Consider the following 13,986-nt stretch of genomic DNA (forward strand, 5'->3'; position numbering starts at 1 on the left):
CACACAGCACCAAAATTAATCTCACATGTTATTAAATGGGTTATAAACTTATAGGCATAAATTCAATTTAGGCATATAACTATATAAGTTATTTCAACGGGGTTCATGAACTTTTAAATATTTCAAATATACACCCGATCTATTATCTAAATTAAAAAATGAATTTATGTCCATTGATTCGTTGAGAGATCAGTTAAATGACAGCTTGGCTTTTGCTAACCGGGATTAATTGGCGACGTAGCGCTATCTCAGCAAATATTTCCTGCCAAATGAGCGACACGGGCCCACAATTTAATAATAATAGAGAGAAAGAGAGAGAGTTTGTGGGCCCGTGTCAGGGGTTAGGTGGACCCGTGTCGCTCATTCCCGCCAAATGAGCGTTACAGGTCCACCTAACCCCTGACATGAGTTTCATTATCTCTTTATCGCTCGTTGAACACAAGTGAGAGATTTATATTCGAATTTAGGGGAAAGCGTGATATTTTTTGGAGACTAAATGGTCAGGAGAGCGTTCGACGAGCGAGAAAGAGGTGATGGGTGTGTGGGCCTATGTCAAGTGGACATGTGTTGCTCATTTGGCGAGAAATGTATGCTGAGTTGGTGCCACGTCGCCACTTAATTCCCGTTAGCAAAAGACAAGCTGACATTTAACTGATCTTTTAATAAATTGATGGACGAAATTTCATTTTTCAATTTACATAATAAATCAGGTGTATATTTGAAATATTTGAAAATTCGTGGACTCCATTTAAATAGCATATATAGTTATGTGTTTAAATTAAATTTATGCCAAACTTATAATTGAGGGGCCGGGCTGCTTTGCGATGGTTGAATCTCAGCCGTTGCTGGGAAAAAGCCTGTGTCGGCCGGGCTCATCATTATCGACGGTTGAGATTGCATCCTTACAACCTCATTTCTTTAATGGTGGAGAGATCCGTGATAAGGTGGTCTATTTAATAATTTTAATTCAGTAAACACAGTGGGACACTTAAAGATAAGGTGGACCCACGTTCTCATCCATAGATCATTCAATTGTAAAGGTGACTTCTCCCTGTGGAAAAAGTCTTCGGTGGGTCCCTAGCAGAGGAGGAATGTCTACGTGTGCATGTGTCGGTGCATGTTAATTTGTTATGCCACTTGATAGATTCTGTCACGTCGGTTTATTGCCACTAAATCTATTGTGCCACTTGATGAAGTTGTTAGTTGTTACTAACGAAAAAAAACATTTCAAATTCATATATTAACTGAGAAAAATTTACAATATAACACGATTGAAAAGATATATGTTCAAAAAATCGTTAAATGACACTCTGGACATGATGTGACATTTTTAATGCTATAGATACTAAATTTAGAAAATTAGAATTAAATATTAAATATTAATAGTTTTTTAATAAAGCAGAAAAACACTAATTTTTTTTAATTTAGGTACTAACCTAGAGTAAAACATTTTGGATTAGGTCACAAATTAATTTGTTATACAGTTGTGACTATCGAACAGTTACAGTTGTAATTGTCGAATAGTCACAGTTGTGACTATTTAAAATTTATAAAAAATCAAAATTTTTAAGGGTTTCATACTTTTGATTTATGTTTGGGGGATGAAGTCCTATAACCCAAAGACTAAATATTAAAGTTTAAGCCTTGCAAATATTGAAAAAACAATAAATCCATAAAAAAGTTATGACTGTTAGACAGTCACAGTTCGATACAATCATGTTTTTTAAAGTTGGTACCTAAACTGAAATTTAGTATCTAAAGTGAAATGACATAAATGTTTTAGTAGTTGAAATGAAAAAACATTATAATTTGGTACCTAAAGTTAATGAACTTTACTAAATTTATGTCATATGACAAAAAAATAATAAAAAATACCAAAACTTATAAAAATAAAAAAATAGAAATAAAACTAAAAAACCAAAATGTTTTAAAATCACCCTTTAAATCCCCCACCCACCCATTCTCCTACTGTATCATTAAAAATGTCACGTCAACTACGTGTAGCGTGACATTTAATGTTTTTTTGGATGAAAATCTTGACGGACGTATTATATTGTAAATTTTTGTTAATTAATGTATGAATTTGAAATATTTTTTTTTATTCGTGAACCAACTCAAAATACCTCATATAATTGGTGGATGTATTTATTCTTGAGCCATAAATGAGTTATGATTTACATATTTTATTATAATAAAATGATAAATGATTTCCCACAAACAAACCACTAAATAATGATATATAAGTATCAAGATTTGATTATGAGATTTAAACATAAAACATATTTTAACGAAATGAAAAGCTAACATTAGTAGATCATATGGTCATTCACAAATAATATAAAGTAAATAAAGTAATGGTCCTTTAACTTTATACCGCGTATCACTTTAGTCTTCGAATTTGCTTATTAGCTCCTATAATCTTCCAACTTTTACGCTCGTATCATATAAGTCCATTCTGTCTATTTTTTCTAAACATTTGTCCGTTTGAGTTATATGTCATGTATGTACTTTTTTTTAGGGATAAAAATGGCAATCCACTAATATTCTGTCTTACCCAAAGCAGGAGAGACTCCTCTCCCGCACACTTCCTGAAACATAGTCTCTGCACAGACAACCAAACCCATTTCACAGGCAATTCCAAGAGCATAATTCAACGTCCGAGAACTCAACACAAGCCGTGGTTTTGCATCTCAAAGACCATATCGACAGCCTCTTTCAACCTCTCAATCTCAGAAAAACTCCTCACCATATACTGAACCGGCCACTTCATGGGCTCTCTCCAAATTACCATTACAAAACAACGACATTGCACAAAATATATAAGAGCCGCATGAAATACCTAAACTCGGGAAACCCAAATGCCCAGTAAAAGAAAGCTCAAGGCCACCATGGAGGCATGGACCAACTCCATTAGTCAGTGAAGCAACAACGGAACGAACTTGTTCATGGGTCAAAAAATCGGCACTGAAATCAACAACTACTAGTAAAGTTGCCTATTATTCCTTCTTATAAACCCACTTCCATTCCATAAGTAATTTCATAAGATTCATAACCTAAATCAATTTTATGTAAGATAAATCTCAATACTCCAAATTTATTATTTTCCTAAACCAACCCAGCTGGGATCATGCATCTACTATGAGTGACAAACAACAAGCAACCCCAGACACAATCTCAATCTCAATCTCATTTATAAAAAGCCCCAATGCAACAAACGGCATACAATTGGTTCCGTGCACAAATAAATCTTATGTAATTTTCAACAAAATACAAAATATATATATACATACATACATACAAATTAAGGGCAAAAATCTGAAATTGGTTTGTGGATTGCCTTTTATATCCCTCAAAAGAGAAGAACGTGCTTGATACATGACTTTAATGGACGGACATTAGGAGGAAATAGACGGAATGAGACTTACGAAGTTGGAGGATTATAAGAGCCAATAAATTCTCATAATAAATAATTACATAATTTGCATACAAATATATGTTGTGAGAGTAAAGATATGGATCTGGATTGGTAATCTATTGTGTGCTAATCTCATATTAATAATCAAAAGATATAATATATCATGTTAATAACCAAAAAAAAAAAAAAAAGGATATATGCTCTGTTACAACCAAGTTTTTCTCTTTAAAAATGCAATCACCAAGCAGGCAAGCATACATTCAGCAACCTACGATAACATTTTGAACTTTAATTACCAAGAATAAAAAAAATAATCTGGTAGATCACCGCGTTTCTATGAATGTGCTTGCAGTTTAGCACGCTGCTTTCATTGACTCTTGGTTTACAAATCACAACCTAAGCTTAGCTGGAATTTGCAGATCCCAGAAAAAAAGTTATAGAATTAGAACCAGATCTCTCCATTTGTCCACTCTCTTCTCTCGCTCTCTTGTCTCTTCCCGATATTTTTCTTTATTTAATAATTACTGGAAAAATAAAATAAAATAAAATAAATGAACGAGTAGTCGGTGGCGGGACTGGGGAGCCTATTAAGAAGACCCACTAGGCCACTACTGACCCAGTTCTCACTCTCTTCACTTGGGAGGCAAATAATATGGAGTGAGCCAAGAAGACCCTACAATTCTCTCAGCCACTGAGCCAAGTAAGAAAAATCCCACTTCTCAGTACTTTCAGATATCCCTTTTCATTATTTGATCAGATATTCATTCTCTTGCATTACCAATATACTGTTTTTCTTTGATGAATATATCCACAGAACTTGAAAGTTTCTGGCTTTTACAGAAACCAAACATTGCATTCTTGATTTTTCTTATTATTGACTCAGCATTCTTGTTTTCTGCTTGTTCTTTTCTAGTTATGAGAAATGGGTTATTATTACTTTTTCTAAAACGACTTTTTCTTGGGATATTCTTTTTGCTGTTTGTTCTCTGTCTCACCATGTTGAGATCCATGAGAAAGACTTGATCTTTTATGCTGAAAGTTTGGTCCTTTGTTAATTGATGGATCTGTTTTCTTTGGAGTAAGGTTGAGCTTTCCTTATCATTTATCATATAACACTACAATTGTATATCAAAATAAGCAAGGATGCCCGTTTTTTCATGTATATGAGTGTATTGGTTGACATTCTTTTAGAAGTTTAAGGCTTGCTTTGTTTCTTCGATCAAAAACAGTTTTTTATTTTAGTTTTCTTTTATATGTGATTAAAATCATGAAAACATAAATAAACATACAACCAAAAACGTGCTTGAAAACAGAAACAACATAGGTAGCTAAGATTGTTTTGTTATTGCTCTTGTCAGGTGTGTTTATAATTTGGGATATCGATCTTCACATCATAAAGATGGCGATGGGGAAGTACTCCCGAGTTGACGGAAAGAAGTCACTGAGTTGTTGTTCAACAACCAGTCTAGTTGTATTTGTTGCATTTTGTTTAGTTGGGGTTTGGATGTTAATGTCATCGGTTGTCCCGATTCAGAATCAAGAACCATCATCTGAGGAGACTGTAGATGTGGTAAAACAGCAGATAATAACTGATAAAAGTTCTAAGCAGTATGAAGACAGTGCTGGTGAATTACCTGAAGCTGAACCAAGTGGGGACGACAATGGCAGCAATTCAGCAGAAGACAAACAGGAAGAGTTGGTTTTAAAGGAGGGATCTAAAGTGAAGATTGAGTCTGAAAGTGAGAATGGTGTTGAGGGAAATCAGCAAGAGAAACTTGTGACGGAGAGCTCTGATGAGAAACTTGAGACTGAAGAGGAACAAAAGACAGAGGTTGAAAATGATGGGGATGGGAAAATAAATGATCATGAAGCTGGTTCGGGAGATGGGGAGTCAAATTCAGAAGCTAGATTAACAGAGGAAAGAAGTGGTAAAGTGAGTGAAAATGAGAAGACAGAATCGGAGGAGAGTTCAGGTGTCCATGAGGGTGAGATAAAATTGGAGGGAGAGGAGACTGCTGTTGAAACAAAGCAGGAAGATGAAGTGTCTAGTCAGACTGAGGAGGAAAAGTTTGAGAAAAATCATGACAGTCATTCAGACGAAAGTGATACCAGTAATAACATGGAAAGCCAGGAAAAGGGTGAAGTCGTGGAGTTGCAGAATGAGAAGGAAACACAACAATCTTCAATATCTAAGTATCAGAGTGGGTTTGACTGGAAGTGGAAACTCTGTAATGTCACTGCTGGGCCAGACTACATCCCTTGTCTTGACAATTGGAAATCTATCAGACAGCTTCCAAATACAGCGCACTATGAACATCGAGAAAGGCACTGCCCTGATGAAGCCACCACCTGTCTTGTTCCTCTACCTGAAGGATATAAACGGCCAATTCAGTGGCCAACAAGCAGGGAAAAGGTATATCAGCTGTTTACTAAAACATTGAAATTACCCCATTTTAATATTTGAAATTGATATATGTTTTTGGTGCATGATGCAGATATGGTACTACAATATTCCTCACACCAAGCTTGCAGTAGTTAAGGGACACCAAAATTGGGTTAAAGTTACCGGCGAATACCTTACTTTTCCTGGTGGCGGAACTCAGTTTAAGAATGGTGCTCTTCATTACATTGATTTTATTCAAAAAGTGAGTCCTTCTATTGTTTAAATCGTCTTATTTTGGCACATCCTGTCCAGACATTAATTTCATGCGTTGTTTGTTCTAAGGGTTTTAATAAAATCTATTTTCGGAAATTTTACAGAAAAGGAATACCTTTCTGTTTTTGTTTACAATGTCAAGTAATAGTTTATTGTGGTAGGGGATAGGATCTTACATTGTGCATGACACAGAATCTGTCTCTGACCAACTGATCAGGATGCACCTGTGTTCATTCAAATTTGTTCCTGTTTATGTTTGTCTTGTATGCACAGGAACACCTATTAAGGGCTTGGTTAATGCCTTTTTTCTGAATGTGAACTATTAATAGTCCTGTTTCCTTGTATGCAGAACTGAGAATGTGTCTCCGTGATTCTGTGTTGTGTGCTCTAGTCCTTATTTTCTATATACATGCATGTTTTTGCACATAAATACCTTTTAGAACACTATGTAAATGAAAGGTTTATTTGAATGTATAAAAAATAAAAGAAAACTCATAATGTGAGAGCCACAAATTCTTGTATGTCCTTTTCCGGACTTGTCAAGAAATACCAATTTTGGATATTCATTGTTCTTTATTCCATTACCTAATAGTGGTTCTGGATTTTATGGGAATCTAGGAAGCACCGATACTCCAATTTTTTTAGGTATGCCGTATCGGATACCTTGATAGCACCGATACGCACTAGATACGGGGATACGCGTATCCAAAGCATGCTATACGTATCTGTTGACTTTGACTACTCGATACGGCTACGATACTCCAGCGATACTTCTCTGATACGGTCTCGATACGTCTGGGATATTTTTTCAAGTTTTTTTGTAAAAATAGGGGGTCTAATCACAATTTTAGAAACTTTACAAAGATCAGATCATTAGAGCCCTAATTCAAGTATTCAACGCAGCCATCACTATTCATGTGCAAAATAGAAAAGGAAGCAGAAAAACCTGTTTTCGAGCAGCCATCGTCGTCGCGATCTGTGTCGCTGTCGTGGAGGTTAGCTTACTGCTTGCGTAGTTGCGTTGAGTAATCTGGTTAGCTTGCATGGTTGGGTTGGCTCTGTTTGTTTTTTTTATAACTCTGAAATCTGAATAGTATTGGATTTAGATAATATTTGATTTTTTTTTTTAAGTTTAAAATTATATAGATATATTATTTTAATATCCGTATCGGAGCCGTATCGGTGCTCTTATTTTTTAGAAATTTGCCGTATTGCGTATCGGTGTGGTGTCACGTATCGGTGCCGTACACGTATCGATGCTTCCTAGATGGGAATGCAGTGCTATCCGATTTCATCTCTTCATTCATGCGACTTGTCCCTTTCATTGTCCTCATTTGACCATGCATTGGGTGAAGTCTTGTGCTTTGGAAAGCCTTATATTTGTATAACACTGACATATTTTCACTTTATTTAAAATATTCAAGTATGCTCGAGTTAAATCTTATATATATATATATATATATATATTTTTTTTTTTTTCTTTTTGAGGTTCCTTTCGTAAGAGTAGTCTAGATATTCAGCATGATTATCTTACTGGTCTGGAGTTTCTATCTTGAAATCATTATTTGTTAGTGCAAACTTTGTTATTGTTTGCTGTGTTAAATGCTTAAAATGTATAGTTGTGTTGGCTGTGCAGTCTCTTCCTGATATTGCATGGGGTAAAAGAAGCCGTGTGATATTGGATGTCGGATGTGGGGTAGCCAGTTTTGGAGGTTTTCTATTTGAAAGAGATGTTCTTGCTATGTCATTTGCTCCCAAGGATGAGCACGAAGCCCAAGTACAATTTGCACTAGAGCGGGGAATCCCTGCCATATCAGCTGTTATGGGTACCAGAAGACTACCCTTCCCAAGTTCTGTATTTGATCTTATCCATTGTGCACGCTGTAGAGTCCCTTGGCATATTGAAGGTAATGTTTCGCATGTGTAATTTTTTTTTTTTGGTCCTGGTCTAGTTTTAGTTTTAGAGATATAATTTGAGTTACATTGCAGGTGGTAAACTGCTCCTTGAGCTTAACCGTGTCTTGCGACCTGGTGGTTACTTTGTGTGGTCTGCTACTCCGGTTTACCAAAATCTTCCTGAAGATGTTGGCATTTGGAAAGGTAGAATACTTCCTATTTCCTATTTTCCTCTTTAGAGTGTTGCACATTTTGATTGCTCCTATCCAATATCCTCTCTCTCTCTCTCTCTCTCTCTCATATTCTCATGGTAATTATTGGCAGAAATGTCGAAATTAACAAAGTCAATGTGCTGGGATCTGGTGGTGATTAAAAAGGACAAACTCAATGGAGTGGCTGCTGCAGTATACAGGAAACCATCTTCAAATGACTGCTACAATAAAAGACCACGCAATAAGCCTCCTCTCTGCAGTGAATCTGATGATCCAAATACTGCCTGGTACTTTACCTTTTGCCCATATGTTTTAGTATTGGTCTTTCTTTGGGTTTTTTATCGGTGGCCCCTAGTACCGAAATTGGAAGCAACATCTTAGAAAGAATGTGAATGATCAGAAAAAGTTTTAATATGGACATTTTATTAAAATGAATTAAGCACCATATACTCTAAATAGTGACTACTTAAAATGTAGTCACCATATACTCCATATAGTGACCACATTTTAATTTGGCAGTATAATAATGTTTGGTAACTAATAAAAATTTGTTATGATGACTCTTCAATGTCTCAATATTTATATTATTAAGTTGTGTTATAATTTAGTGATTTACCAACTGTTTTCAGCAATATGTGTTTCATCAGGGTATTCATTTGAAACAATTTCCTACATGGCAAATGTGTATTAAAGATTTTAAATTTCTTTCAGGTGTCAGGTTATATGTCAGTCTTGTTACCAAATTTTCTTTAGGCTAAGCAATTGTGACTGATTTCTGTGCTTCCCAGGAGCATTTTTGTAAGTGTCTTTTCCGGGAAGACTTTTTGTTTCAAAGTTGAATTTTATGGGGAGTTTTGCTACATGGGTTTTGTATTTCATGAAAATTCATAAGCAATGTGAAGGATTTTGCAGAGTCACAACAAGAAGGATTTTGAAGTGCACAAAATTCTCCTTTTGTTTTGAACTTGTGATGCATAATTATCATTCCAAATCTTTAAGTTGCACTTGCCATTGTGAGAGTGACTAACAGTCTTGAAGGGAAGGAACTTTGATTGATAGCATCTCCCCTTTTCAGTTTTTAAATAAAATCTATACATCTTGTTATACTGAGGTGAGAGTTTTCATTTGAACAGAAAAAGTGGAAATTGATGCCATTAGAATTTTCAAGCTTGTCTTTACTCTAAGTTGGCCTACTATATGCTTTCTAATGTAATGGATGTAAAAGAGCTTTTACATTGTTCAAGTGCCTCTCTGCAATGAAACTGCTCCTATAGCTCCATGAGTTAAATTTCCAACTCTGTTAAGCGTTTTTGTACTTCTGCATCATCAGGAATGTAAAACTAGAGGCATGCATGCACAGAGTGCCGGAGGATGAATCAGACCGTGGGTCTCAGTGGCCTCCACAATGGCCATTAAGGTTGGAGAAACCACCATACTGGTTAAAGTCTCAGATTGATGTTAATGGAAAATCCGCGCCACAAGATTTCACTTCTGACTATAAGCATTGGAAAAATGTTGTCTCTGAGACATATTTAAATGGGATGGGAATCAACTGGTCTTCCGTAAGGAATGTCATGGACATGAGAGCTGTATACGGAGGGTAAGTAATTATTAATCTTTAATTACTGTTCTTCCCATAAAAGAATCACTGCGTGATCCTTGATTCTCTCAGAAAGTAACCTGCACACAATTTTCTTGAAATTATTGTTTTCATACCCCTGAATGGCTACTGCTGATGACAAAAAGTTGAATTGAGTATTGCTCATATGTTATATTTCTAACATTTGTAGTGGCTGAAGGAGAAAAATTTGATGGCTATGCAAATAAATGTTTGAAAAATTCAAATCAGTAGGAGTTGCATGTCATATTCTTCTTATGAAAAATAATGATCTCTTTTCAGCTACTTTTATCATTCTTATTTCTATTGTGCGAGTGCTTTTCATTTCCAGTGTAGTAAAGAATGTTGAATTCTTTTTCACTTGGTCTAAACCTTTTTTTTTTTGGCAATGCTTTAGGTTTGCTGCCGCACTGAAAGACTTGAAAGTATGGGTTATGAATGTAGTCCCCGTTGACTCTCGTGACACACTTGCAATAATCTATGAGCGCGGTTTACTTGGGATATATCATGATTGGTGTGAATCGTTTAGTACCTATCCTAGATCTTATGATCTTCTACATGCAGATCATCTATTCTCTGTCCTTAAGAAAAGGTATGTTATTACAACATTCTCTTTGGATTTACTTATTTACTGCAGTTTTAATCCTCAACAAAGACCAACATTTCCTCTGATTCAATGTTGTTATGGTATTCTGGTTACAGATGCAACTTAGTGGCAGTAATTGCAGAAGTTGATAGGATACTTAGGCCAGAAGGGAAGCTCATTGTTTGGGACGACGCTGAAACCTTGAATGAGATAGAGAGCATGGCTAAATCTCTTCAGTGGGATATCCGACTTACGTATTCGAAAGACAATGAGGGTTTGCTTTGCATTCAGAAAACATTTTGGCGTCCTGCAGAGAAAGAAACAATTCTGTCAGCCATTGCTTAAATGCCTCAATCTGGTGTTTTGGTGGCTAATAGCCTATTAAGTTTTTTTGTTGCTCAAGCATTATTTTTCAAGGATCAAGTATCTATAAAGTAATCCACTAGCATATGTAAATTATACATATCTGATTATTCTTTTAAATAGAAGCCCTCAAGTTTTCTCTCTCTCTTTGCTAAATGATCTTTTCCCTTGTGAATAAGAGGGATTGGTCTTAGAACTTATGTATTTTGATATTCTTACGAGTATAAAAGTCTTCACAGTACTTTGGTACTGCCAACTTGCAGTGCCTGAAATGTGAAATTGTTGCAGACAAAACATATGATCCTCTGTATTACACGTCATCTATTAGTTAAAGAACGCTGTAGCACATTAAAACAGCCCCTTATTTCTTTGGTTTTGTAAGTCTGCAGCCAATACGTGCCATCATGTGCTGACTACCGTGTTGTAATGCAGAATATAATATAAATATGCCAAATAGGAGAGGCAAAAGAGAATGTGCTTTAAAATACCCTGGTAAGTATTAACGTATATATCTCTACACTATGTATTGATTACGTTATTAAATAGGACACTACTTGGGTCACCCCTTGGGGGTACCCCAAGGTCACCCCTCCCCCAAAATAGCAATTTCGGTAATGCCGGCGCATGATCGGAACCGTTCACTTTTTACATCATATATTATAGATCATCTCTGCAAAAAATCAACTCAATCGGAAATCGTTTAATTATATAACTGTTGTTGATTAAATAGAAAAAATTAACGGTTTGGCCAAAAAATCACTCTTTAATTGAAAACCATCAATTTTTTCTACTTAATTGACAACAGTTATATAACCAAACGATTTCCGATTGATTTGATTTTTTGCAGAGATGATCTATAATAGGTGATCTAAAAAGTGAACGGTTCCGATCATGCGCCGGTATTACCGAAATTGTTATTTTCGGGGGGAGGGTGGACCTTGGGGTACCCCAAGGGGTGACCCAAATATTTTCCTATTAAATATATCTGTTGCATCTTGAAATATGCCAAAATATGGTCATTAATAATAGTTTTATTCCACCAACTAGTCATTAATTTAATGTTGGAGAGGTTTCGAAGTTTGGATCACCTCCTCTAGATAAATAAAATAGTTTTATTTCTTCTAATCATAGGTGGGGAACTTCTGGTTTCTCTTTTATCTAGTTCGGTAATCCACTTAGAATGCAAAAGTAAATTCTAATGTGGAGCATTTTAAATTCAACGGTTTAGAACATGATAAGTGCTTTATTAAAATGCTAATCAGGTGTTTATTTGAAATCAAAATTTATAATGCATGTTGTTACTTGACCAAATTTTTGTCTAATATTTAATACTGGTCCATTGTACTTCAGACTCCAAGGCACATAGGTTGTCAACCCAACACAAAGTTAGGTTGAAAAGGTCAGATTATTGTCAAGTTTTGGAGTTGTAGATGATAATTTGGGTACAAATCAAGGCAGTTGAAAAACTTAGTTGGACATGTTACATATTGTTGTACACTAGAGACTTTTCTAAGACCAAAACTAGTGATGAGTAAGACATGGTGCAGTGGTTTTGAGTGAAAATGGACCCTACCACTTTGAGATAGAGTGCACTGTCCATCACTCCATCTCCTTCCAACTCCTCTTGTCCCTAATGAGCCTGCATGAATTAAAAGATTATCTTTTCATCCGACATTCTTCCAACTTTTACGATTTTATAATTATCAGCCACACATGTGCAGCAAATTCTTTTATATAGGGATTGGTTCTCTGCAGGCATGACCCTATTTGACTGCATACCGATTTCTTAACATGTTAGAAGTGAAAAGTTTTGACTATTAATTGATTTGGGTTAGAAAACCACTGTACAGTATTCTAAAAACTTAAATTATTTGGGGATTGACTAACAATATATATCAAGCTTATACCATTCTTCACGTGCAACCTCATCCTGTAGGTGGGAAGAGAGAAACATATAAGTGCATCCCCACCCTACACCTTGCAAATTGATAAAGAAGTGGGGAATGAAGGAGGTTTTGAATCCACCTAAGACATCTTGCAAATAAGACTTTGATACCATATTAGACAATCACTATATCTCAAAAACTTAAATTATTAACGAATGTATAACAACTTAAGCTTACAGTTTCAACCGTTAAATTCTTTTTTGCAATAATTTAAAATGAAGTTTCTAATGCACAGTATAAGAAAGCTAGGAGTACTAGACCTTTTGACTTAACTATGATTAACTTAATTAAATGTGGTTTGTTGGTTGTCTGACTGAATTTCACTTTTCAACTGAGGGTGCACCATTAACAAGGAAATTGTTGGTGCTCTAATCACAACCCTTTTCATAGAATATACTAATGTCTCACTGACACCACTGATAGCTATTGCCTTTCTGTTGTAAAACTATTTCTTTGTTGGCAAAATAGCATACAAAAGTGTCAAGATGCTTCTTTTAGACTCCTTTAAAAATTTATTCATCAGCTTTTTGTTTGCTAGGCTTCTGTGGCTGTGAGTAATCTGAGAAAATGAAAAGGAAACTCTCCTCATGTTTGCATGATTGAAATTGAATAATAATAATGCTACAATTTTTGGTTGGGGTTTTCAACCGTAGGCTTAAAGGGCTTCAATGATGTATTTATTTAATTCGGTTATTGATACTGTCATTGAATGTTTGGCAACAAAGAAATTAATGGATCCATCCCTACCTCTAAGGAATGTATGGTACATCTTTTAGCACAAGACATTAATTAGTTTTCCTGTTTTGGAGATAAACCATGATTTTTGTAGCCAAACCAATGCATGATACTTCATACATCATGAAAATCTATGTTAATTGTGGAGACAATATGCATTCACATAAATTCAGTAAAGTAAGTTGGTGAAAATCTTCTTGTGGTTAGGTCACATAGTGTCCAAGTGGCATTACTAATTATATCACTTTGAACAACTCTGACAACAAGGATTTGTTACCATTTTATACCCAACTAATGAGAGGGGTCCAATGGGAATATTAAAATCCTTCAAATTGTTTACTCTCGCACTCAAACAGATTCTACTTCTATTACACAATGAGAGCAACAACATGAGCTGCTTAACAGTTGTAGCATTATCAAATACCTCATTGTCTGCCATTGGTACATCTTTCCTCAAACAAACAAGTTGGCAGTCTCCATACATTACTCAACATGTCTGCTGCCACCAATACTCTAAAGCTGCCATCTTAGGAAGTTAAAGTATCTCAGTGCTCCATTC

At 35.4% G+C, this 13,986-nt stretch overlaps 1 protein-coding gene across 2 annotated transcripts; it reads left to right on the forward strand.

The window, feature by feature from the left end:
- The first annotated feature begins 3,836 nt into the window (after positions 1–3,836).
- LOC147277947 (putative methyltransferase PMT24) lies at positions 3,837–10,889 on the forward strand. 2 transcript variants are annotated; one of them, XM_086253402.1, is made up of 9 exons: positions 3,837–4,115; positions 4,774–5,828; positions 5,911–6,060; positions 7,708–7,978; positions 8,061–8,171; positions 8,292–8,466; positions 9,510–9,779; positions 10,195–10,389; positions 10,500–10,889. In XM_086253402.1, exons 2-9 carry the CDS (start codon positions 4,815–4,817, stop codon positions 10,726–10,728), a joined length of 2,415 nt encoding a protein of 804 aa, XP_086109528.1. In that variant the 5' UTR covers positions 3,837–4,115; positions 4,774–4,814; the 3' UTR covers positions 10,729–10,889. The 2 variants fall into 2 exon arrangements, with proteins under 2 accessions (XP_086109528.1, XP_086109529.1); XM_086253403.1 differs by lacking the exon at positions 3,837–4,115 and adding an exon at positions 4,201–4,498.
- The last annotated feature ends 3,097 nt before the right edge of the window (positions 10,890–13,986 follow it).

This window comes from Dryas octopetala, chromosome 8 (assembly GCF_963921425.1).
Source record: "Dryas octopetala chromosome 8, drDryOcto1.1, whole genome shotgun sequence".
Taxonomy (NCBI): Eukaryota; Viridiplantae; Streptophyta; class Magnoliopsida; order Rosales; family Rosaceae; genus Dryas; species Dryas octopetala.

What these genes read in the sequence shown, in the direction of transcription:
- LOC147277947 (XM_086253402.1), top strand. Translation starts at nt 4,815, where the DNA reads ATGGCGATGGGGAAGTACTCCCGAGTTGACGGAAAGAAGTCACTGAGT. An exon ending in AGATGTTGGCATTTGGAAAG is followed by an intron (nt 8,172 to 8,291) that starts GTAGAATACTTC and finishes AATTATTGGCAG; the next exon opens with AAATGTCGAAATTAACAAAG. An exon ending in ATGAGAGCTGTATACGGAGG is followed by an intron (nt 9,780 to 10,194) that starts GTAAGTAATTAT and finishes GCAATGCTTTAG; the next exon opens with GTTTGCTGCCGCACTGAAAG.